The following is a 26,176-nucleotide window of genomic DNA, read 5'->3' as shown; positions in this document are numbered from 1 at the left end:
CATGCGCGTGCTTGACGAGTGCAACGGCCACTCCGTCCCCCGCCGTGCTCCGTCCTTCGTCATGCCCAGGCCAGGTGGCCATGAGAGGGGGGCATCGTTGGCTAGGCCCAGGCGTAACTAGCCGCTGCCAGGCCACACCACCATCCTCGGCCGCCGGTTGGCTGGAACTGGCCGTCCCCCGCTCTGTGCTGCGCTGTACGGAAGAAGGGTGAAAAACGCATGTTGCAAGCGTCTGTTTCAATTGTTTCAAATATTTTAGAGGTATGTTGCAAGTGTTTCATACGGATATTGTAAAAGTAGATCAGGACGTTGCACATATTGCAATGATTGTACACGTATATTGTAAGCTCCTATTCTCAATGTTTTATCTTTTTTTCGACGTATGTTGCAAGTGTGTTTATCTGGATGTTGCATATGTTTTCACACATATGATGCAAAGTATTTTATCTAGATATTGTGTATGTTTACAATGGTTTCAAGTGTTTTTAGGTCTTTTTGGAAGTGTTTCAGACGCATGTTTCAAATGTTTCATTGTTTTCAGTCATACGTTGCAATTATTACACCTGGATGTTTTAAAACTAGATTGAGTGTTGCATCTCCCTCCTCGCCTTTCTGCTATCTTACCTTGTTGTGCACGGGAAGGTGGAGGCAGTCCCCACGTGCTTGCGGGCGGGCGCAACAGGTGAGACGTGGGTGGGCAGGCGTGGGATGTGAGACGGGGAGGGGGGGGGGGGGGGGCAGCGGTGTGGGTGTCCGGATGGGGGCTAACGTCCGGACGTCTGGGCGCTAGCCACACCGTTTTTATTATTAAGCAATTTTGATATATTATCACCTTGCAATTGTTTTAATAAGGAACCTTGCAATTGGTTGATAGAGGGCAGAGGCATGACAGTACGAGACTACGACGTATTGTGCCATATGATCGAAATCGAATAGTAACCACAATAGAACAGTAAGATTGAAGATCTGAAAAGTTCAGGAGAAACATCTTTTTCTCTTTACACGGGTGTTGAAATTGGCAATCTTCTGTAGCGGGTGAGTTATAGAATTGTGTCTGCACTCATCATCAGCTGTGTCAGAGTCAAGAATGACATTGCAGCTTCATTTTTGGTCTCCAAAACTGGATGGTTGTTTTAAGATGTTATAAGCTATAGCCACGAAATGCCTAGATGACTTAGTTAGGAACCAGGTTGCTCTGATTGGATATACAATTCAGTATTGTTGGATCATTTCCTCTGTCCCCAACGGCTGCGTAATATTTTCAAATATGAGATATCCCTCTGTTGCAGCAGTGGATCACCAGTTTCGCCTCTCCATCTATACACAACTCGGTGTTCGTTGAACAATCTTCGGATACGGTGAGAGGGTAGCTGCGTCTGGACTCACGAGATACGCGTGGAAATATATCTCTCCAGCATTTAACAATCTTCAAATGTTTTTTCTTTGAAAAAGCAAATCTTCAAATGTTCCTGTTTGGGGAAATGTTCCTGATTGTTTTGTGTCATTTTTAGGATTTGGATTATGCAACAGCAGTACATGATGCAATGCAAATGCAATCCAGCTCTCCCTGCGTCACTGGGCCTACCTCAGCACAGCCTGGCGGCTGGTTGAATCAGTTGGCTCGTCTCGTCGTGCTCCACACACGCAATCTCGCTTCGTTTCTTTTCCCCACGAGACGAAAACCTCGATTCCCGCCGGCCGCCGGAGTCCGAATCCTTCCCATCAGCATGGCGGCGGCGCCCGCTCTGTTGCACGATCTCGTCGAGGAGTTCCTCCTCCGCCTCCCGCCGGCCGATCCTGCGATCCTCGTCCACGCCGCCCTCGTCAGCAAGCCCTGGTACCGCATCATCTCCGACCCCCGCTTCCGCCGCCGATTCCGGGAATTCCACCGCGCGGCAGCGATGCTCGGATTCTTCTGCACCCTCTCGGACGACTTATTCATCCCCACCCCACCTCCTCTTTCTGCCCGCCCCACGCCGGCAACTTCCGCGCGTTGGACGCCCGCCACGGCCGCGTCCTCCTCGTCCCGTTGGAAGACGTGGACGAACGCTTCATCGTCGTCTGACGTCTGGGACCCAACCACGGATGAAAGGTGGGAGGTACGGGAACCAGTACCACTCCCGGACGTCTGGGACCCAACCTCTGCTCGGCCGCACACCTGGGACTGCGACTACCACGACTGCCATGGCAAACCCTTCATCGTTGTCTACGTGGGTCCCAGCATTGAGCGCGAGCTCATGCCCTTGCACGTCTACTCATCGGAGGCTGACTCCTGGAGCCAGCTAACTTCAGTACCAAATTGCTGTGTCGATGAGGAGGTACTCACTACTCACTGCCTTTGTTGGGAGCACACTCTACTTCTCGATTGACAAAACACTCCAACTCTTAGTTATGATTTGGCTACACGGGAAACGTCTATGATTCACCTACCTCCTAAGCCTCGTGAGTGTGCTACTGCAACTGCACTCATGGCGATGGAGAATGGTGGGCTGGGAGTCGCAAGATTGGATGAGGCTGCCAAACTATACCTCTGGTCGATGGAGGTGAATGTGAATTCTAATGGGGACATGGGATGGACACAAATCAAAGTCATTTTGCTTGACAAGGTGCTTCCTATCAACGCGCGCTCCATATCTTCTGAATTTCTTGGCTTTGCGCAAGGTGTCGGGAGTCTTTTTCGTAGGGACGCATGATGGGTTATTCAGTTTTGATTTAAAGTCTGGCTGGGCAAGGAAGGTGTTCGAGGAGCCATGTGATGACATTGGCGTCCTCGGTACTGTTCCTTGTGTCGTTCCCTATGTGAATTTCTACACTCCAGGTACTTCTTCGTTGTTTGGTTTATCGTTTGCCATTTTTTTTGAACTTGTGAATTTTCAGTTGTTGACATGAGACTATATATGGACAAATGACATAATATTTCTTTGTTATGCCTACCTACACCTCCTATTTTGGTCAGATAGATGTACAACTCTGGTACGCCTACCTACATATTCCGTGTTGGTTGCGGATCATCCTTGACACATGTCTTTAATTTATCCATATGGTACATATCTTATGATAGACATATCGTGGGGTATTGAAAAGTTTAGGTACAAAATACTCAGTAAAGTGAAGTCATTACTATAACCTCCACATGTCTGCCCTGTGTCTATGCTGCACATTTCTTTTTTGCTCAGATCAGTCATCAGATAAATTTCACTTTAATAATAGGGTAAAGTACACTTTACAACCCTCAACTCACGCCGAAGTTCGATTTTCAACCTTCAACTACGAAACCGGTTAAGAAACACCCTCCAACTATCAAAACCGGACAAATTTGGTCCTCGGCTGGTTTCAAAAGCGGTTTTCTATTTTCGGGAGGCGCCGAAATTTTATATTATTTTTTTGAGCATCTTAACTTCCTCAAATGAAAAAACTCAAAACTATAAAGTTGTAGATCTCATTGAGAGCTACAACTTTGGTATAAACATTATTTTCATTTAACTCCATACAAATAATATATTAGTGCTCTAATGCGGCAAGCGCTAGTAGGCGATTATTATGGTGCTGAAATTTTATATTATTTTTTTGAGCATCTTACTGTCCTCAAATGAAAAAAAATTAAAACTATAAAGTTGTAGATCTCATCGAGGTCTACAATTTACATATAAAAATTATCTTCATCCGACATCGTATTGAAGGGTTTTCTATTTTTTAAAATTTGAGTCTTGTCCCGCGACAAAACAATACTGTGGCGTGACGAGACTCAAATTTCAAAAAATAGAAAACCCTTCAATACGATATCGGATGAAGATAATTTTTATATGTAAATTGTATACCTCGATGAAATCTACAACTTTATAGTTTAAATTTTTTTAATTTGAGGACAGTAAGATGCTCGAAAATATAATATAAAATTTCAGCACTATAATAATCGCCTACTAGCGCTCGCCGCATAAGAACACTAATATATTATTTGTATGGAGTTAAATGAAAATACTTTTTATACCAAAGTTGTACCTCTCAATGAGATCTACAACTTTGTAGTTTTGAGTTTTTTCATTTGAGGACGTTAAGATGCTCAAAAAAATAATATAAAATTTCGGCGCCTCCTGAAAATAGAAAACCGCTTTTGAAACCAACCGAGGACCAAATTTGTTCGATTTTGATAGTTGGAGGGTGTTTCTTAACCGGTTTCGTAGTTGAAGGTTGAAAATCGAACTTCGGCGCGAGTTGAGGGTTGTAAAGTGTACTTTACCCTTAATAATATAAAAGACACAGTGATGATATGTCTGTTAAACAAAGGGAGGATTTCATCAGGAGGTTTGAGTTGATCTTGTCTGAATGATTTGTGCAAGTATTTGCTGTTAATCAGTGAAGCTGTGGGTAGTAAGCTTGGGGTGCTTGGTTAGCAGCTTGTTGGAACATATGCTTGGCTGATGAGAAAATTTTCACTGATGTTATATCAATTCCTCAATCAGCATTTGTCATTTTCTCGATGTTTGTTTGGTGCAGTACTAGGATCGACTGCTAAAGATGAGGAACCTGGAGTTGATGCTACAAGTGTATGAAATAAAAAATTCTAGCTGCTGGAGTAAGGACTTGAAATACAAGAAGGAAGTGTGCTACTGGTGTGGGACAATACGTGACTAGCATTGGTTGCCTGCTGCCTATTGTGGGATAGTACTGGAACTGGTTGCCTGCTGCCTATTTGCCATTTGTGCGACTGTAGCTATCTCCTGGAACTTGTTGCTTTAGTTCAAATTTAACCACTCTAATTTGTGAGTTGCCAAGTGTGTCCTCTTGCTGGGGCAATGCTTTGTCAGCGTGGAATGTATAAAATCTAAATTCGAGCAAGCACTGCTCGCCAACAAGGATGGTAAAGTTCTGTGAGAACTAGGAACCTTTGGTGCCATTTACTGTGCTGTCGCCTCATTATGCTGAGCACTGTGCGTAGTTAGTTGGCTGCCCCTACCTTTTCTTCTCTCTTTAATTTGTGATGGGAGCGGGATTCCCGATCTTCCGTCAGGTTCAAGATAACTATCGATTTGATCGAAGAGTGACACACCGATCCGACTTCAGATCACAAAGACCTGAACCCGAACCCTACAACCTTAGCACCACGTCTCCTCTAGTTATCAACTGTGTCACAACCCGGTTGACCTCGCCAAGAAGGCTAATCCCTGCTACGAATCGAAGAACACATGCAAGAACAAAATAAATGTAACTCAAGTATAGTGACAATTGCGGATGTATGATTAGCACTCGAATGTGGGGTTTCACAAACCGATAACGACGACCATTCAAAGACAGATTGATCTAAAGCAAAACCCAAATCCTAACGTAGGTGGCGGCTACTAAATATGTAGCCTAAGGGGCGTGCAAGCACCCTTATTCACGTCCCTAAGGAGCCCCAACATGTTACAAGGCCCAAATGGCCCAAAAGACGGCGACACAACGCCCTATTAGATTCTGGACGTCAACTTCTTTCGATGATTCCCATTGATTGGAAAAGAATTTTGACGTGGGACTACATCCATTGGTTGTATTATCAAATTATCTTTCCAACCATATGTGGATCGTAAAAAACGGAGTCCGTATGTGAGCTGGGCGTCCGTTTTACTACACGCTGCTCCTAGAACCCAAGATGGACTCGAACTTGACTTGGATTGGGCCTCCAACTCGTCGAGGACGCCCTTGCTTGCCTCCTAGGTGGTGGCCAAGGAGGAGGATGTCCTTGAGCATCTCTTAGGTATTCTCCATCTTCTTTGGGCATGCTCCAACTTAGGCCTAGGTCCCAAGTGTGAATAACAAGCCCGCAGCAACGTCGTAGCACCCGACAGAAACAACAGCAGAATGTCTTGATGATTTGAGGACCTTTCCGACGTGATATTGAGGTAGGACTAGATCTATTTGAAATCTTATCAAATAATTTTTTCATCAAGTGCTCATTGATCTCAATCACACTCTGGATGGACGAGTTATGACCTTCACAATGAAGCACTATTGGGCTACCGACGAACCGAATGTTGGACTTTGATGAGCTTGCACTCCAAAATTGGTCTTGTTCATGACATATCCATACACTACCATCATCGTCATCATTCCTAAGCACATTTGAAATACCGATATTAGGTAGTAATAAATTCTTAGTTTTATCATTATATAAATATAGGAACGAGCTCACCTTGTCTTTAATTTTCATGGGCGTATCCATATGTGTCCTTTCCTCATCAATTTGCCTAAATGATCTATAGTATTAGACGCTGTTTGTTTATGTTCAGTTTGATTGTCGGGAAAGACTTGAGATGTAATGTTACTATACTATGTAAGGGGCAAAGATGTGAGTTTTTATCATCGATTGAAAATAAGTATCTAAACTGTATGTGTCGATGTTTTGGAACCGGGGGTCCCTCAACCAACGTGTGAGTTTGTGCTGTGTGCCCCTAATTCCGGATGGTGATGCAAAGAGACACAAGGTTTATACTGGTTCAGGCAAAGGAGGCCCTACGTCCAGTCTGAGAGATTGATCTTGTATTCCTTGCACCGGAGTGCTCGTAGTAGGGGGTTACAAGCTAGGTGAGAGAGGGGGCGATCCCCAGGTCTCGGTGAGGGTGGTGCAGGCTGCTTGAGGCGTTGTTCTCAAGCAGCGTAGTGGAAGTGTCAAATTCTATCGGTGTGTTCGTTTCCTCTCGGTCTGCCCTAGAAATGGCCCCGGTGCCTCCCTTTTATACTCTAAGGGAGACCTGGGACCGTACATAGATTACTACATAGCGCTTCTGTAAACGGGGTGGCGTGTCCGAGCCCTGTGGCCGGCCACTGTCGTGGTATGGTCGATGGAGTGGCCCTGTCCTTGTCGTGCAGAAGTGACGCGCCGGTCATACTCGATCTTGTGCGTCGTGGGGCTCCAGTACAGCTTGATGCAGGACATGGCGGGCGACGTGCTGGTCACCGTGTAATGACGTCGTAGGGAGCAGCGGCCCTGCAGGCGCCGAGACCGAGCCATCGTGGGGGGCTCGGCGGACGTGGATCCTCAGGCTGCTGAGCCCCTGAAGCAAACTGCCGAGGCCTTGGGGGAGTTATTGGACCTGGGTACTGATTCCGAGGCCACAGTAGCCCAGACGTGGCTCCCCATGCTGCGCTGTCCTCGGAGCAGGGGTTGGCAGCTCAGTGAGGCATGGGCGTCAGCCATGTGCATAATGGTTAGCACAGTGGCGGGTAACCCCTGCCCAGTCCGGGCGACGTGCGGGTCAACGTGTGATGACGTCGTGGGGAGCTGTGGCTCCGCAGGTGCCGAGGCCAAGCCATCGCGGGGGGCCCCGACGGACGTGGGTCCTCAGGCTGCCGAGCCCCTGAAGCAAACTGCCGAGGCCTTGGAGGGAATTATTGGTCCTGGGTACTGATTCCGAGGCCACAGTAGCCCAGACGTGGCTCCCCATGCTGCATTGTCCTTGGAGTAGGAGTTGGCAGCCTAGTGAGGCATGGGCGTCAGCCATGTGCATAGTGGTTGGCATAGTGGCGGGTAACCCCTGCCCCGTCCTGCTTCCTGTCCCGTCGGCCACTCTGCTGTACTGTGCCGAGCGTGCGGCCGATGTCAGGGGCAGCAGTTGGCTGAGTTAATGTGACACGACGTTTTGTCAGAGGGACAGGAGAAGGAAGAGGTAGCGGAGTGCTGCCGAGCCCGCCTCGCGCGAGATGGAGGGTCAGTGGCTCGGCCGAGGCCTTCGGTGGGGAGTCGCTCGAGGTTAGTGGTGAGGGGGCCTCGGGCGAGTCGGAGAACCGGCCGAGGCCAGCGGTGTGGGGGGGCCTCGGGCGAGTCGGAGAACCGGCCGAGGCCAGCGGTGTGGGGGGCCTCGGGCGAGTCGGAGAACCAGTCGAGGCTAGCGGTGTGGGGGGGCCTCGGGCGAGTCGGAGAACCGGCCGAGGCCAGCGGCGTGGGGGGCCTCGGGCGAGTCGGAGAACCAGTCGAGGCCAGCAGTGTTTTAGCTGGTTCCGATCTTTACGAAGTCTAAGTAGTCGTTTTTTGGGTCTTACTTAGGGTACCCCTTCTCACGGCATCCGACAGTAGCCCCCGAGCCTTGGGGGGAGTGAAGGTACTCCCCCTGAGGTTCTGACGAGGTTTGGCTCTCGATAGTTCCTATTGGGATGGTGTTTGTACTCGAGGCTTTGGTGGGTGCGCGCGAGCGCACCCGCCGGGTGTAGCCCTCGGGGCCCTGGAGGAGTGATTTCACTTCTTCAGGGGCTTTTTTCTCCTTTGAGTGAGGGGTGTTTGTCGGGCCCATGGGTGCGAGTTCGAATCGCAGGGCCTTGACGATGCTGCGGAAAAAACCCCTCAGCCTCCGAGAGGGCTGTCAAGGGTTCCCCCGGCTTTTTGTACGACCCCCGTACTTCTTTTTCGCTCGGAAGGAGGGGTGGAGATGCCGCGCTACCCTCGATGGGCGCGAGCGTCGGCATTTCCGATGAGCTGTTATCGGGTAAGTCCGAGTGGAGGCCCATACCCCGTTCGCTGGGGGTCGGCTAGCGGTCCGGGGACGCGCTCCAAGAGTACCGGCGGGTCTCTCTAGTGGGTGCCGAGGCCGTTCGATGGGCCTCGGTGGTTCGATGCCTCCCTATGGTGGGATCCCATTCAGAGATATCCCTGCCGGTCTCGGACACGACACAGGGTGCGCCCGTACAGGCTCGCCCGTAGTCATCCCTGACTCTTTTGCCCTGGGGCAGCTATCGAAACCCCCCGGGGGGTCCAGCCTTCGGACCCCTGGACCGTAACGGGCTTGGGTCGCTTTTGTCTTTATCTTGGGCGTAGGAAGAGCCCCTCGAGCCTTCACACGGGGCGAGAGGGTGGTCAGGGGTCCTCCCAACTGTTTTGTCTGTCCCCGCACGTCCTTTTTGCTTGGACGGGGGGCTGTTTGCCGAGCCCACTCGTGTGCGGGCTTGAGCCACTGGGTCTTGGCAAGGTTGCAGGAGGATCCCTCGAGTCTCTCGCGCGGAGCGAGAGAGCGATCAGAGGTCCCCCTGGCTTTTTGGTTCGCCCCTCGCGCGTGAGGGTCTGTCTGCTGAGCCCCCCTCGGGTGCGAGCCTAGGTCGCGGGGTCTCGGCGTTTTTAGCAGAGGGAGCTCCCTAGCCTCTGCATGGAGCAAGAGGGCCGTTGGGAGCTCTTCTGGCTTTTTGAACGACCCTCGCGCTTCCTTTTCGCTCGGAAGGAGGGTTTGTTTTGCCGAGCCCCCTCGGGTGCGGGCCTAAGTCGCTGGGTCTCGACAATGTTTTTTGCAGGGAGAGTCCCTTAGCCTCTGCGCGGAGCAAGAGGGCCGTCAGGGATTCTCCTGACTTTTTACTCGACCCTCGCGCTTCCTTTTCGCTCGGAAGGAGGGGTGGAATGTGCCACGCTACCCTCGGTGGGCGCGAGCGATGGCAGTCCCGGTGAGCTGTTATCGTGTAAGTCCGAGTGGAGGCCTGTACCCCGTTCGCTGGGGGTCAGCTAGCGGTCCGGAGACGCGCTCCAAGAGTGCCGGAGGGTTTCTCTAGTGGGTGCCGAGGCCGTTCGCTGGGCCTCGGTGGCTCGGTGCCTCCCTACAGTGGGATCCCATTCGGAGACGTCCCTACCGGTCTCGGACACGACACAGGGCGTCCCAAGCGTTTCGCTTGCTTGGGCCACGGCCTCGTATAGGCTCGCCCGTAGTCGCCCCTGACTCTGTTACCCTGGGGCGGCTGTTGAAACCCCTAAGGGCCCAGCCTTCGAACCCCTGGACCGTAGCGGGCTCGGTGCCCAGTTCCTTTGCCTGAAAGGAATGGGGGGTTATTTCTCTCCCTACGGCTAACAACGGCAGGCGCGCCTTTTGAGGCGACTTTTTCGGGGCAGTGAAACGGCGCCTGCTGCTGCTGCGGTTGGACGTGACGTGGTGTCCGCCGACGGGACGTATCTGCACGCACGATTTAATGAGGAGGGAGTGGGCGCGTGGGCGGTAAAACCGGATCTGGGTAACCGCGCCAGATCTTTTGAGGGAAACTTCCCCGATTTCGTCGCCCGGCGGTTTCGCCCTGTCCCTGCATAAATACGCGTAGAACCTCGCCCTTCCCCTTCTTACCTTTTCCGCACCCGCCTTTGTTGCCTCCGTGCCGTTGCTGAGAGCATAGAGCGCCGGGGAGGAGAAGGAGAAGGGCGAGAGACTGAAAGAGAGAGGGAGAGAGATTACCGCCGTAGCAGCGTCCTCCGCCGCGCAATGGCTGGTGGTCCTGTCCTCCTCCCGGCGGTTCCCTGGGAGCGGTCTGACGTCACCGAGGAGAAGCTGCAGTCGCTCGTGGAGGCCGGTCTTCTTCGCCCGATCACCGACCCTGACGAGCCGGAGTGGATTGCTCTAGGGAACGAGTCGGAGCCAAGGCCGCGCGACGGCTACGTGGTGAGCTTCGTCGTCTTCCATGAGCGAGGCCTCGGGTCGCCGGTGGACAACTTCATGCGGGCGCTCCTGCACTACTATGGTGTGGAGCTCCATAATTTCAGCCCCAACTCCATCGCGCAGGTGGCCATCTTCGTCACCGTCTGTGAGGGGTACTTGGGGATCGCTCCCCACTGGGAGTTGTGGCTCCACTTGTTCTGAGCGACGTTCACCACCAAGCCAGGGGGAACGAGGGGGGCTCGGAAGGTGCAGAGGGCCGGTGGCTGCACCCTTCACGTACGCCAAGACCGGCAGTCCCTCTACATCCTGGCCCAGCTGTCCTCGTCCAACCGTCGTTGGTATGATGGCTGGTTCTACCTCCGTAACGATGGAGGAGGACTTCCCCCTTATACCGGGCGGGTTGTAGAGAGTCAACCAGAGAAATGGGGATACGGCGTCGTCAAGGTCGATCAGCCTAGGCTGGAACCGCTCTTGAGGGCCTTGGGGAAGCTGCGTGACCACGGCCTTTCGGCGGCCGTGGTCGTGGCGGCTTTTCACCGCCGGAGGGTGTTGCCGCTGATGGCCCGGCGGCGGCGGTTGTTCGAGATGACGCCGGGCGATCCGATCGCTGGTGTCAAGATGTCCGCCTTCGCCCTTACCGACGACGAGATCCTGCGTCGGGTGAGAGAGGCGGTAGACGGGAAGCCGAAGATTGACGATCTGATGCCGTTCCCGATGCGCCCGTCGCGGGGGTATGTCTCGCTGGTAAGTTGGATGTCGTTGAGGCTTTCGCGGCCTTCTTGTTTTTCGTTTTCCTTTTTTCTTTTTTGTCTGTTGTCTTACTTCGTTGTTCCCGTAGGGGATAAGAGACGTGCGAGGCTCCCCCCCGCCCGTTCCCGAGGACGCCCGGCGGCGGTCCGTGAACAGGGCGCATGCCGAGGAGGAGAAGAAGAAGAAAGATGTCAAGGAGGCGAAGCGCACGAAGAAGCTCCTTGCGCGCGAAAAGCTGGACGCCCGTCGCCGGCGTCAGAAGCTCGACGGTCTCCCGTTGGAGCCGTCTCCCTCGTCGTCGATGTCGGATTCTTTGGGCGACGGCGACGGGCGCGAGGTGGGGTCGGCCTGCCTGGAACACCTCCCCGACATTAGGGAGATGGTGCCCGGGGCGCCGGTAAGGAGCCTGACGCTCCTAGGAGGAGGAGGTGTCCTGGGGCCGGTGGCGGCTCGTCCCGGGGCCGAGGCCGACACACCCGAGGCGCGGGTGTTGGAGGAGCGTGCTGTCAGCCCGATAGGTTCGACGGCGGAGGTGGAGCCGGCGACGGTGGGGGCGACCCCCTCGTCTCCACGAAGGGTCGAGGAGGTGCCGGGGCCCAACGGAGGCCAGCTGGCACCGGTGGTCACCGAGGCCACGCTGCTGCCACCACCGCCACCGTTGCAGAGGAGACTGGCGGTGTTGAAGCGGCTGCATCCCCGTTCACGGTAAGCGTTTTTTCTAGTGGAGTACGTACTACTTCTTGTCTGCCCCTTGGTCGCATGCTGACCTTGGGGGTGTCTTTGCTTTTAGCCAGACGCATCTGGTGGAAGATCCTCCCTTGGCGCCCCGTAAGGCGCTCAAGGTGAATGTTAGCTCCTCTGCCCATCAGGCAGCGGAGGCGTAGGCTGGCGTGCAGCGTGGCGCGGCGTCGGGCGGGGCCGTTTTGGAGGAGGCGGCTGCCCAGGAAAAGGCTGCCGAGGCAGCCGCGGAGCGAGTGGAGGAGGAGGAGCCCATGCCTTGCGACGTCGCGGGTCTTGGGGCGAAGGAGGCTGGGGCGTCCATTATTGCCGAGGCCGTTGAGGGTGAGGCCGGAGCCCCCGAGACCTCTGAAGCTGAGGCCGTTGAGGGTGAGGCCGGAGCCGCCGAGGTAGAGATGGCGGAGGCCAGAGCCCCTGGGTCCATTGAGGCTGAGGCGATGGAGGTGGAGACGGAGCAAATTTTGGCGCCGCCCCTGGTTCAGACAATCTCGTCTGATGATTCTTCCCGAGGGAAGGAGGCGGCGGACGTCGAGGAGGCCAGTACCGCGGAGCAGCCGGTCCCAGATCCCACCGAGGGGAGTTCGGCCCTTGCCCGGCTACGGCCCGAGCCCCGTGGGTGGAACTTCCCGCGTGTTTTCTGGCGGAGCCAGGCTGATCCCGAGGGGGAGCCTGTGTTCGCCCTTGAAGATATCGTAGAGGGGGGGCGGTAGGATACCCTCGAGCAGTACCGCCAACTGGCAGTGCGGTCGCTGCAGACGGCGATGACTATTATGGGACGGGACTTGCCCGGTGTTACCCAGGTAAGTACCTTCCTCTCCCGTGCCAAGTTGTTTTCTCTTTGAGTTCCCTCGCAGCGTTTTGACGCGTGTTTCTTACCTTTATAGGAGCTCGAGACCCGGTCCCTTGGGAAATCGGTGTTCCTACGAAGGGAGAGGGATATCTGGGACCAGCTTCGGTGGCAGAGGGGCCTGCTCGCCGACGCCTAGGGACTTTTGTCAGCGCGGAGTGCGGAGGTGGAGGACCTCCGCCTTCGTTGTGCTGACCTTCAGGCCGAGTTGGTCACGGCTAAGGGGCAGGCTGCCCCCTTGGAGGCGAAGATCAAGGAATTGGAGGAGGAGCGAGACTCTTTCAGGTCTCGGGCCCAAGAAGCGATGGCCTCTGCGAAGGCCACAGCCGGGCAGCTGGGTGCGGAGCAGAGCGAGCATCAGGCGACGAGAGTCGCCTTGGCAGAGGTTACCAAGGCGGCCGAGGCCTCTCGGGTCAAAGTCCTAGCCTGGAAGAACAAGGCCGAGGGTGAGTTCTGCTGAACCGTGTTCCTTGTTCCACTTGTTCTGGTTCGCGTTTGACTCCTGACCCCTCGTTGCGACGTAGATCTGAAAAAAGAAGCTTCCCAGGCGGCTGAGGCCTCCGTCGCAGCGCAAGCAGCGCTGGATGCTGAGGTCCGGGAGCACGAGGCGCTACGTAGCGCTGTCCGTACCGCCTGCGAGGCCCTGGACGTCGAGGAGGTCCAATCAGCCAGCTCCCTTGGGAGCCGCCTGATTGCGTTGAGCGGCCGCGTCCGCGAGAGGCTCCGGGGGGCTTTGCACATGGGTGTCAAGTGCGCCCTGGCCGTCGTCTCTTCACACTATGCCATCAACCTCGAGGCTGTCAGCGACGGCTATGTATTGCCAGAAGATGACGAGAAGGCTGATGCGGAGGTCGTGAAGCTGTTGGAGGCGGCCGAGGCACCTGGCACGGCGCTGGCTGGTCTGTTTGAAGAAGAGGTGGTCCCTCCCGCGCCGGCCACCGATCCTTGAGCTTTGACCTGGGCCAAAAGGGGCCATGTAACCGGATTGAGTTAGTTGTTGTATCGTGACGTTTTGTGGCTGTTGAGGCCTTTTAAAGTATTTGCATATGTGCGTCTTTTAACCGTTTTCTGTTCTACTTCCAAGCCTGTGCCCTCTGTCTCGATCTTGGGAACCCACAAAGAAATCCCTCGGTACCTAAGCCGTCCTTCGGCGAAGGGTGGTGAGGGAGCTGTCGTAGCCCAGAGGCATAGGCCGTTCTCACGACTCGACCGGCCCTTTGGCCTCCAGACAACTTTTGGTCTTTGGGTTTCTTGTGGAGGTCCCGTCGGAGCGTAAGAGAGTTTGGCGTAAATTTTTTTTTTTGAAAGATCATTAACAAACGGTGTTCGAGACTCGGGGAGTTTCGGGACTTTAGGGGGTTTCCCCCTATTTGGCCCCCGAGGGAGGCTCGGCTTTGCAGAGGCAGGGCCGAGTCTCCCTTATAGCGTTATTGTGACGTCGAGCCCCTATCTCTGCATAGAACCTGCTCAGAGCCTACGCTGTCCTTTGGGTGAAAAGGTGGTGAGAGAGCTGCCGTAGCCCGGAGGCGTGGGCCGTTCTCACGGCTCGGCCGACCTTTTCGCCTTTGAGACGTTCGTACGGTCCTTAGGTTCTATACGATCGACCTGTCTATAAGGGGGGGTTCCTCGAAAGATTATAACAACTAAGAACGCTTTCTTTATTGTATTTCGAGGAACAATGTAAACAACGTTTGGAAATTTAAGGGTAGAAGCGACGTAGCTGTTCTATATTCCAAGCGTTTGCGAAGATTTCGCCCTTCTCGTTGGCCAACTTGTAGGTCCCGGGCTTCAGTACTTGAGCGACGATGTACGGCCCTTCCCAAGGTGGGGTCAGCTTGTGGCGGCCCTTGTTGGTCTGCCTCCGTCTCAGCACCAGGTCGCCCACCTTCAGGTCTCGGCTTTGGACGCGCCGGGCTTGGTAGCGCCGTAGGGCTTGCTGGTACCTGGCTGAGTGTAGTAGCATGACGTCTCGGGCTTCCTCCAGTTGGTCGAGGGCGTCTTCGCGGGCAGTGCGGTTGCTTTGCTCGTTGTACGCCTGTAGCCTCGGGGAACCATATTCTAAGTCAGTGGGGAGGATGGCCTCGGCTCCATAGACTAGGAAGAACGGTGTGAATCCCGTGGCTCGGCTTGGGGTATTTCTTAGGCTCTAGATGACTGACGGGAGTTCGGCAAGCCATTTCTTGCCAAACTTCTTCAATTGGTTGAATATTCTTGGCTTAAGGCCTTGTAGGATCATGCCGTTGGCACGCTCTACTTGGCCATTCGTCCTTGGGTGCCCTTACGGCCGACCAAGCCACCCGGATGTGGTGGTCGTCACAGAACATTAGGAACTTGCGTCCAGTGAATTGTGTCCCATTGTCAGTGATGATGGTGTTAGGAACCCCGAACCTGTGGATGATATCAGTGAAGAACAGCACCGCTTGCTCGGATTTGATCTGAGCGATTGGGCGAGCCTCGATCCATTTGGAGAATTTGTCGATAGCTACCAGCAGATGGGTGTGGCCCCCGGATGCCTTCTGCAGAGGCCCAACCATGTCCAGCCCCCACACAGCGAATGGCCATGTGATGGGGATGGTTTGGAGGGCTTGGGCCGGAAGGTGCGTCTGTCGAGCGTAATACTGGCATCCCTCGCAGGAGCGTACTAGCTTCGTGGCGTCGGCCACCGCTGTTGGCCAATAGAAACCTTGGCGGAAGGCGTTACCCACGAGCGCCCGAGGCGCCGCGTGGTGCCCGCAGGACTCCCGCGTGCAAGTCCCAAAGTAAGGATCGGCCAGCCTCGGTGGTGATGCATCGCTGGAGAACACCAGATGGGCTACGCCTATACAACTCGTCGTCGCAGAGGGCGTAAGTCTTGGCGCGTCGCGCAAGCCATCGAGCCTTCGGTTTCTGTCAGCGGGTAGCTCTCCTCGAACGAGGTGATCAAGGAAAGGGAATCGCCAGTCCGTTCCTTGGTCGACCTTGGGAGGCTCCGCGTCAATCGCCATGGCCTCGGGCTCGGCGGGCGAGGTCTTGGTGGCAGAGGGGGCCTCAGGCCCTTCGGTGGGCTCGGCCGATGGGCCCTCTTCCATCGCCGAGGCGTAGTCGACGGATGGCTTGTGGAGGTCTCTGGTGAAGACGTTCGGGGGGACCGGGGTCCGTGCAGACGCCATCTTTGCTAGTTCGTCCACGGCCTCGTTGAACTTTCGTGCAACGTGGTTGAGTTCGAGACCGTCGAACTTGTTCTCCAGGTGGACGTACCATCGCGCAGTATGCCTCATTTTGGGGTCATGGCAGCTTGACTCTTTCATCACCTGATCGACGACGAGCTGCGAATCACCCCATACATCGAGACGTCGTATTCCAAGTTCGATGGCAACTTGCAGGCCGTTGATGAGGGCCTCGTATTCGCGACATTGTTGGAGGCGGCGAAGTGAAGCCGGATCATGTAGCGCATGTGTACTCCGAGGGGCGAGACCAGGAGCAGGCCCGCGCCAGCCCCAAGTCTTCATCAGGGACCCGTCGACAGTACATGATCTAGCATTCTGATTATATCTGAACGGGTGGCAGCTGTGTGTCGGTCCATTCAGCTACAAAGTCAGATAGGACCTGTGATTTGATCGCCTTCCGAGGCGCGAAGGACAGGGTTTCCCCATGAGTTCGACAGCCCACTTGGCTACTCTACCCGAGGCCTCCCGGTTTTGGATTATCTTCTCCGAGAGGAACGACGACACCACAGTCACCGGGTGGGACTCGAAGTAGTGACACAGCTTGCGTCGAGCCAAGACTACTGCGTAAACCAGCTTCTGGATGTAGGGGGGGTAACGCATCTTAGTTTTTGGAGAGGACTTCGCTGATGAAGTAAACAGGTCGTTGGACGGGTAGGGCATGTCCCTTCTCCTGCCTCTCGACTACTACGGCCGCGCTGACCACTTGGGTTGTCGTGGTGACGTAGAGCAAGAGGTGCTCGCCCTCGGTGGGCGGGGTACCAAGACTGGGGGGGTTGGTCAGCAGTGCTTTGAGCCCTGGCGAGGGCTTTCCTCGGCCTCGGCGGGTCCAAGAAAAGCGCTCGGACTTTCTCAAGAGGCGGTAGAGGGGCAGGCCTTTTTCACCGAGGCGCGAAGATGAAGCGACTTAGGGCTGCAAGGCATCCCATGACCCTCTGTACTCCCTTTAGGTCTCTGATTGGCCCCATGCTGGTTATAGCTGAGACCTTCTCTGGGTTGGCCTCAATGCCGCGTTCTGAGACTATGAATCCCAAGAGCATGCCTCGGGGGACCTCGCAACACGCACTTCTCGGGGTTGAGCTTGATGCCCTTTCTCTCTAAGGCATTTGAAGGTCACCCTCAAGTCATTCATGAGATTCTCGGCCTTTCTGGTTTTGACCACGATGTCGTCTACGTAGGCCCTCGACGGTCTGCCCAATGTTGTCGCCAAAAGACCTGGGTCATGCACCGCTGGTACGTGGCACCTGCGTTTCTGAGGCCGAAGGGCATCGTGACGTAGCAGTACATGCCAAACGGTGTGATGAAGGATAGTCGCGAGCTGGTCGGACTCTTTCATCTTGATTCTGATGGTATCCGGAGTACGCATCGAGGAAAGACAGGGTTCTCGCACCCTACGGTGGAATCAACGATTTTGATCGATTCGGGGTCGTTTGAATGGGAAGGGGACCTTTGGACAGGCCTTATTCAGACGGTGTAGTTAGTCTACACACCATCCTCCACTTCCATTTTTCTTCTTGACTCTAAAACGGGGTTAGCCAACAATCCGGGTGGGCGATACTTACTTGATGAAACCCGGCCGCCAAGAGCTCTGTACCTCCTCCCCCGATGGCCCTGCGTTTTTCTTCGTCGAAGCGCCGCATGGCGCTATGCCTCGCCGGTCTAGATCTAGCACAGATGTACATGGGCGTGCTCGGCGACTTCCCTTGGTATGCCGGCATGTCCGAGGGACTCCATGCGAAATGTCGGCGTTCGCACGGAGAAAGTCGACGAGCACGGCTCTCCTATTTGATGTCGAGGGTTGGCGCTGATTTTCAGCGCCCGGTCGTCGGGGCATGCTGGGGTCGACTGGGATGAGTTGATGGTTTTAGCGGGCTCGACGCCCCCACGCGACGCTTGGAGTTCAGGCACCTCGCCACTGAGCTGGGTCTAGGTGGGCGATGAGGGTCTCGGCCTTCGCAAGGGCCTCGGCCGTACTCGATGCACTCGACGTCGCAGTCGTATGCATGTTCGTACGTGGACTCGATTGTGTTGACACCATTAGGGCCTGGCATCTTGAGCTTATAGGTTAGGTATAGTTGGGCAACTGCCATGAACTTGGCGTACTCGGCAAGGTCGCCCAGGATGGCATGGTAGGCTCCCCGAACCCAACTACTTCGAAGGTGAGGACTTCCTTTCGGTAGTTGGAAGGGGGGCCGAAGCAGACGGGAATGTCGATGCGCCGAGGGGTTGCGTGCGCCCTACCCGGCACCGATGCTGTGGGAAGGGTGCAACGTCGCCTCGTAGCTTGACCGGTTCGATCTCTAAGAGCTCTAGGGTGTTGGGCGTAGAGGATGTTGAGACCGCTGCCTCCGTCCATCAACACCTTGGAGAGTCGGGTGTTGCCGATGATCGGGTCGATGACCAGCGGGTACTGCCCAGGATTCGGAATACGGTCGGGGTGGTCACCTCGATCGAAGGTGATCGCCTCTCGGGACCAGTCGAGGTACTGGGGTGTGGCCACCTTGACCGAGAAGACTTCTTGGCGCTCCCTCTTGCGCTACCGCGTCATAAGGCATGCCGAGGGCCCACCGAAGATCATGAAAGCGTTGCGTACCTCGGGGAACCCGTCGTCCTTGTCCTCATTCCGACCGCCGGCGCCCTTCTGCTTGGCGTCGTCATCGGGGAGTCCGAGCTTGGCGTAGTAGCGCCGCAGCATGGTGCAATCCTCGAGAGCATGCTTCACCGGGCCCTGATGGTAAGGGCAGGGCTTCTTCAGCATGTTGTCGAATAGCCCGGGGCCACGGGGGCCTCGGGCATTCCTGCGATCTGTTGTGGCGACCTGGATGGCCTCGAGGACCTCCCGCTTCCCTGGGCGACCCTTCTTCTTTTTCTTTGGGAGGTGGGAGGTTGAGGCCACGGGGGCCTCTTCCCTCCGCTTACCCTTGCAATCGGCGTCGGGGAAGATGGCTCCGACAGCCTCTTCTCCTGAGGCGAAGCTGGTGGCAATGTCAAGGAGCGCGGCCGCAGAGCGCGGGACGTTGCGTCCTAACTCTCGGACCAAGTCCCGACAAGTGGTGCCGGAGAGGAAAGCCTGGACGATCTCCGAGTCGCCGACGCTGGGTAGCTCGGTGCACTGTTTGGAGAAGCGCCGGATGAAGTCTCGGAGAGACTCGTCCAGCTTCTGGCGGCAGCTCTTAAGATCCCAGGAATTCCCGGGGCGTACGTAAGTGCCCTGGAAGTTCCCGACGAAGATCCTAACTAAGTCGCGCCAGTCGTGGATTTGCGAGGGAGGGAGATGCTCGAGCCAGGCTCGTGCCGAGTCCGACAAGAGCAGAGGGAGATTGCGGATGATGAGCAGGTCATCGTCCGTGCCGCCCAGCTGGCAGGCCAGGCGGTAATCGGCGAGCCAGAGCTCCGGGTTGGTTTCGCCGCTGTACTTCGCGAGATTGGCCGGCTGTCGGAACCAGGCGGGGAAAGGAGCCGCGCGGATGGCCCTGCTGAAGACCCGAGGGCCTGGCGGCTTAGGGGAAGGACTGCGGTCCTCACCGCTGTCGTAGCGACCGCCTCGGTGCGGGTGGTAGCCCCGGGCGGCTCCGTTGTCGTGGCGCCGTCGCCCGCCAACTACTTCGCGGTCACCCCGTGCCTCGCGTTGGTCTCTAGGTCGACCGCGTACCGAGGGGGCCCTGTTGACCGTCGGCGTGCGAGCGGCTTCAGGGCGGACCGAGGCGTCCTGGCCCCGGCGAGGTTGCGCTGCGGGCTGCTCCGAAGTGCCTCCGCGCCGGCGGGAGGCAGAACTTTCGGCCTGCTGCACCGCTGCGGTCTCGAGGAGGTCGCGGAGCTCTTCGCGGACCCGTCGCCCCTCGGTGGTGGAGGGCTCGGGCATCGCTCGGACCAGCATCGCAGCCGCTGCGACATTCTGGCTAGCGCGATTAAAGATTGGGGGTGGCTCTCCCCCCTCGTTATCGTTGATGCGGTGATGGACGTCGCGGGCCCTCCCTCGGGCTCCCTCGCCCTCACCACGCCCTTGCTGCTCCTGCTCAAGAGTGTCCCGAAGCTGTTGCAGAAGGAGCCGGTCCTGTTCGACCTTGGCTTGAAGCTCGCGGAGCTGCTCTAGGTCTGGGCGTCGATGTCCCCCGTGAACAGGATTCTTGTTCCGTGCTGCCGGGGATTCGAGACACGGAGGTGTGGCGTCGCCCGCCCCTGCCCGGGGCGGGGAATGGTTGCCTGTCCTCTCGTCCTCTTCACCCGCCCTTGGCATCCTGAGCCCGACATGGAAGCACTCACGAGATGGATCGTAAGTCCCTGCGTCGTCGGAGTCGGAGTAGCCGAGGCAGTAGTCGCTTGCAGCCAAGAATTGGCGCAAAGCCCCAGGGTTATGGAGTTCGGAGAAGTCCGCCCCGGGCCATGCCTCGTCCTCGTCCGAGGAGTCGGAGCGGATGCTCAGGTCGGGAGCGAAGCGCTGGCGGCGTTCCGAGGGGTGCTCATGAATGGCAGCGTAAGCGTAGGCGTAAGAGGCGGCGGCATTTCTCAATCCAAAGGGGGATGGCGACGGTGCCGTCTCCATATTCTGCCCCGCCGGGGTTGGCTCTCCAGGGAGTGGTGGAGCGGAGCCAGACGGCTGGGTATCACCGCAAGCCACCGACGATTTTCCTTCGTCCATGCTCAGGCCAGACAGGTCCCCAACCAGGGACCCCGTACCAACAGCTGGTCGTAGGGTATCGGCGGGGAGTGGCGTGCCGCCCTGGGTTCGCGTAGCGTCGGGGTGGCCTCGCTCGCGTCGTGCCTGGCGAGCATGGCTAGAGCGGCTGCCCGGGCGCCGCCTGCGCCTGGGCTACTGGGGCGTGACTTCATCGTCGGACGGTGGGGCTCGGGGGGCGAGGAGCACCATGTCGTACTCATGCCCTAGAGACATGAACTCTAGGCTTCCGAACCAAACTATGGTGCCGAGACGCAATGGTCGTACGGGGTCTACCATCCGGAACTTGCTGGGATGATGAAGCCGACACGCAGTACCCCTACCTGGCGCGCCAACTGTCGATGTTTTGGAACCGGGGGTCCCTCAACCAACGTGTGAGTTTGTGCTGCGTGCCCCTAATTCCGGATGGTGATGCAAAGAGACACAAGGTTTATACTGGTTCAGGCAAAGGAGGCCCTACGTCCAGTCTGAGAGATTGATCTTGTATTCCTTACACCGGAGTGCTCGTAGTAGGGGGTTACAAGCTAGGTGAGAGAGGGGGCGATCCCCAGGTCTCGGTGAGGGTGGTGCAGGCTGCTTGAGGCGTTGTTCTCAAGCAGCGTAGTGGAAGTGTCAAATTCTATCGGTGTGTTCGTTTCCTCTCGGTCTGCCCTAGAAATGGCCCCGGTGCCTCCCTTTTATACTCTAAGGGAGACCTGGGACCGTACATAGATTGCTACATAGCGCTTCTGTAAACGGGGTGGCGTGTCCGAGCCCTGTGGTCGGCCACTGTCGTGGTATGGTCGATGGAGTGGCCCTGTCCTTGTCGTGCAGAAGTGACGCGCCGGTCATACTCGATCTTGTGCGTCGTGGGGCTCTAGTATAGCTTGATGCAGGACATGGCGGGCGACGTGCTGGTCACCGTGTAATGACGTCGTAGGGAGCAGCGGCCCTGCAGGCGCCGAGACCGAGCCATCGTGGGGGGCTCGGCGGACGTGGATCCTCAGGCTGCTGAGCCCCTGAAGCAAACTGCCGAGGCCTTGGGGGAGTTATTGGACCTGGGTACTGATTCCGAGGCCACAGTAGCCCAGACGTGGCTCCCCATGCTGCGCTGTCCTCGGAGCAGGGGTTGGCAGCTCAGTGAGGCATGGGCGTCAACCATGTGCATAATGGTTAGCACAGTGGCGGGTAACCCCTGCCTAGTCCGGGCGACGTGCGGGTCAACGTGTGATGACGTCGTGGGGAGCTGTGGCTCCGCAGGTGCCGAGGCCAAGCCATCGCGGGGGGCCCCGGCGGACGTGGGTCCTCAGGCTGCCGAGCCCCTGAAGCAAACTGCCGAGACCTTGGAGGGAATTATTGGTCCTGGGTACTGATTCCGAGGCCACAGTAGCCCAGACGTGGCTCCCCATGCTGCGTTGTCCTTGGAGTAGGAGTTGGCAGCCTAGTGAGGCATGGGCGTCAGCCATGTGCATAGTGGTTGGCACAGTGGCGGGTAACCCCTGCCCCGTCCTGCTTCCTGTCCCGTCGGCCACTCTGCTGTACTGTGCCGAGCGTGCGGCCGATGTCAGGGGCAGCAGTTGGCTGAGTTAATGTGACACGACGTTTTGTCAGAGGGACGGGAGAAGGAAGAGGCAGCGGAGTGCTGCCGAGCCCGCCTCGCGCGAGACGGAGGGTCAGTGGCTCGGCCGAGGCCTTCAGCGGGGAGTCGCTCGAGGTTAGTGGTGAGGGGGCCTCGGGCGAGTCGGAGAACCGGCCGAGGCCAGCGGTGTGGGGGGCCTCGGGCGAGTCGGAGAACCGGCCGAGGCCAGCGGTGTGGGGGGGCCTCGGGCGAGTCGGAGAACCAGTCGAGGCCAGCGGTGTGGGGGGCCTCGGGCGAGTCGGAGAACCGGCCGAGGCCAGCGGCGTGGGGGCCTCGGGCGAGTCGGAGAACCAGTCGAGGCCAGCGGTGTTTTAGCTGGTTCCGATCTTTACGAAGTCTAAGTAGTCGTTTTTTGGGTCTTACTTAGGGTACCCCTTCTCACGGCATCCGACAGTATGTCTCACTTGTGAGTTGGCCGTTCTCTTGCCATTTCTCTGTCCACTGTTGAGAAGGTGAATGGTCGAAGATGTTATGCAGATTAAATTAGCACAATGATACTTGTCTTGGTCATATCATTCTCGATGAATTCTTCAATAGTTAGGAACCATGACTCAGAATTATTTTTATGTTCATTCCTAAAAAAATGTATGAATATGATGTAACCTCTCGCCCTGTTCGTTTAAATTTATCAGTCATGGTACAATTTTTTTTTCTCTCACAACAAATCAGCTTCATCCTAATTCTAACAACTCTGCACCAGTGCACCACTAGCAGGTCCTCAGTGCTTAGGCAGACACCATATGCTGATGATGAGACGAACTAGCCAAATAGGGACGGAGCTAGAGTAAATCCGAGGATGATGTGCTTGCCTTATGGATGTAAATGTTTTGTGACATATGAGAGTAAATATGGTGAAAATTTAACTCTTATTACTGTTTTTTTTTTCTCTGGGTGCAGCACTCAAATGACTATGTGATTGACGACCTTGGCGAGTCAAACATGTGCGTAGTATAGTTACTAGTCCGTAGTCCGTAGTACATGTACATCGGTCACTGTCGAACACTGGAAGAGAGAGTGATTGACGACCTTGGCGAGTCGTACCACAGGCTTAGCATTGATGGATCATGGATGGATGCACCGTGCCGCGAGCGCATTGTAACCATGTGGGTCGAATAGTAACCACAAGAAGAAGCATTCGAATTCAGAACACCGAGCTGAGGCAGGAGTGCCTCCGTTTTGCCGGTCGTTATACTCCACCGCTACCACCTAAAAGCCGCCTGACGTGGCACTCGCACGCACGCAAAATGCGTTTAGGCCCGCGCCTACGTATATGTGTGGCAATCAATCGCCGATATGCATGATTGCAATCAGTGGCGAGGATGACGGGTCGCGTGGACGTGGACTGGCCACCGTGCGACACACGCGACAGACAAGCAGGCTGCGGCCGCGGGCACGCATGCACGCGAACCACGCGCGACGCGTCACCGACAACAAGGGAGGGTGCGCCTGCACGAAGGGAATCAACTCGGTGGAGCTAGCGGAGGAGGACGACAATGCCCGAGGAGAGGACCAAGGTGAAGAGAAAATGTAGTTTGGGGGGGAAAACGAATGATTTTCTCTTTCACTTTTTTTCGCTACACAAGGGGAAAATCATTCCGTACGGGAAGACGCTGTGGCAGCACATCTCACGGCTTGTTTAGTTCAAAAACTTTTTCTAAAAAGTGCTACAGTAGCCATCACATCGAATCTTGTGATACGTGCATGGAACATTAAATGTAGACGAAAAAAAAACTAATTGCACAGTTTGGTTGAAAATCGCGAGACGAACGTTTTGAGCCTAATTAGTCCATGATTGAATACTAATTGCTAAATAAAAATGAAAGTGCTATAGTAGCCAAATTCCCAAGTTCCACCCAACTAAACATAGCCTCATCTTTGGAAAATGGAATCGGAACGCCCGACGCCTGGATGTCTAGACACGGCGTCGCGTCCGGATGTGGCTTCAACACCTACGTTGTTCCCACGTCTGCATCTCGTCCCATGCCCCGCGTCTCGTGTCCCATGTCCCACACCAGCACCTGCGCCCACGCCCACGCCCGCGCCCGTTGCAGGGACCTGTGCCACCGCGCCCACCCCAAGGCTCGCACGGAGGAACCCACGTGAGTTGATCCACGACTACTCTCCAGCAGCAGTGATAGCCACCGGTCACGCCGTGCAACATTCCAATCTAGTTTTTCAATATCCAGATAAAACTTTTGTAATATACGTCTAAAACAGATGAAACATTTGGAACATACAGTTGAAACACCATTTATCGGTGTTTCGTAAACCAGACTAGTGAATTTATACGATTGTCGTGATGCTTTAGAAAGACGATGGTAGCATCCAATAGATACGATGATTTATACTGGTTCAGATCAGAGCCATACGTCCAGTCTCAGAGATGATCGACAGTGCCGGGCCTAAGGGGGGGGGCAGGAGGTGCGATGGCCGGGGGCCAGACAGGATGGGGGCCTAGGCGGGATGCCGGGATTAATGCAACAGCCAGGAGCCAGCAGGCCAGCAACCCATCAGCGCCGCACAGCCCGTCGTCCGTCGGCCTCTCAGTGGTCAGTGCGTTGGTGTTTCTTTTCAAAGCCCGTCGGCCTTGTCTTCCTTTTCAGCAATCAGGACTCAGGAGCCGAGCTGTCGCCAACGCCGCAGCCCCGCAGCCGCACAGTGTGACAGCGATCGCTACTTTGTACCTCTGCAGCCCCGCACAGACTTCCATGAATGGCGAGACGTAGCGCCGATCGAGCGATCACCACGCGACAAGGCAGTCGAGGGCCCGAGGCAGGGCTCGACGAGGACGACGAGTCGACGACATCTGAAGATTTATCATGGTTATTGCCTTCTGCCCTTTTTGTGATTTGTAAATCTTGGCTCTGAATCAGTTCATGTCTAAATTGTTTAGGCCCTACGATTTTTTCCTTGTTTAAATTTTGTCTAGTACTTTGTACTCATATAGTCATATTTTTCTTATAATTTAGGTCAGGTGTAAGAATTTTAGAATGTTACCTAAGAAACATTTGTCAGGGGCTACGAAAAAAATAGAAAATACAAGAAGAACAGTTTGTCCAGTCACAACAAGGTGCTTTAGATAAATTTTTTCCAGCTTCAAGTAGTGATGTGCATGATGACAACCCTATAGATGCACCTGATAATCAAGAAGAAGAGCAACAACAAGTTAATGATAATTTAAGTGAACAAGTTGATACTATAGAGAATGAAAATTTACAGCCTTTCTCTCAACCTGAAAATTCAATTAATGATGTGTAACCTTCTATTTATGATGTCTTTGATCCCAGAACTTAGGAGAATCTTGATAATAAGGGTAGATATATTTTGATTGAAAAAGGACCAGTGAGAGAATTGAATCTTGAGTTCCCTGTAGATGCTCACAATAGATATTTTTTATATGCTTACTACGCCAGAAAGTTAAGCAATGGTGAAATGGTTGATAGAAAATGGTTGGTTTACTCTAAACATGTGGACAAAGCTTTTTGTTTTTGCTGCAAATTGTTCAAATCAGATTAGAACAAAAGTTTGGTCGCACACGATGGATTGAGGGACTAGAAACATCTTAGTTTAACACTCAAGGAACATGAGAATAGTGTTGAGCATATAAGAAACATGAATACTTGGAATGAACTTAGGCTGAGGTTGAGCAAAATAAAACAATTGATGATGATTTGCAACGAGAAATTGCAAAGGAGAGAGAGCGTTGGAGACAAGTTTTAGTAAGAATCGTTTCTGCTGTCAAGTTTTTTGCTAAACATAATTTGGCTTTCCAAGGGTAAAATGAGAAACTATATCAAGCTAACAATGGTAACTTTCTGGGCATAGTTGAAATGATGGGTGAATTTGATCCTGTGATGCAAGACCATATTAGGCGGATTCAAAATAGTGAGATTCATCATCATTACCTTGGGCATAAAATTTAGAATGAGATGATTTCTCTTCTTGTAGATTGTGTAAAATAAGCTATATTAAAGA

The 26,176-nt window shown here is 54.9% G+C and overlaps 1 protein-coding gene across 1 annotated transcript; it reads left to right on the top strand.

The window, feature by feature from the left end:
• The first annotated feature begins 1,621 nt into the window (after positions 1-1,621).
• On the top strand, positions 1,622-2,395 carry LOC136538068 (uncharacterized). The gene is made up of 2 exons (XM_066530054.1): positions 1,622-2,318; positions 2,390-2,395. Exons 1-2 carry the CDS (start codon positions 1,728-1,730, stop codon positions 2,393-2,395), a joined length of 597 nt encoding a protein of 198 aa, XP_066386151.1. The 5' UTR covers positions 1,622-1,727.
• Positions 2,396-26,176: the final 23,781 nt, after the last annotated feature.

Source organism: Miscanthus floridulus, chromosome 2, assembly GCF_019320115.1.
Source record: "Miscanthus floridulus cultivar M001 chromosome 2, ASM1932011v1, whole genome shotgun sequence".
In the NCBI taxonomy this organism is placed as follows: Eukaryota; Viridiplantae; Streptophyta; class Magnoliopsida; order Poales; family Poaceae; genus Miscanthus; species Miscanthus floridulus.
The sequence above is the reverse complement of the archived record's forward strand: the minus strand, read 5'-3'. Positions and strand labels throughout refer to the sequence as shown.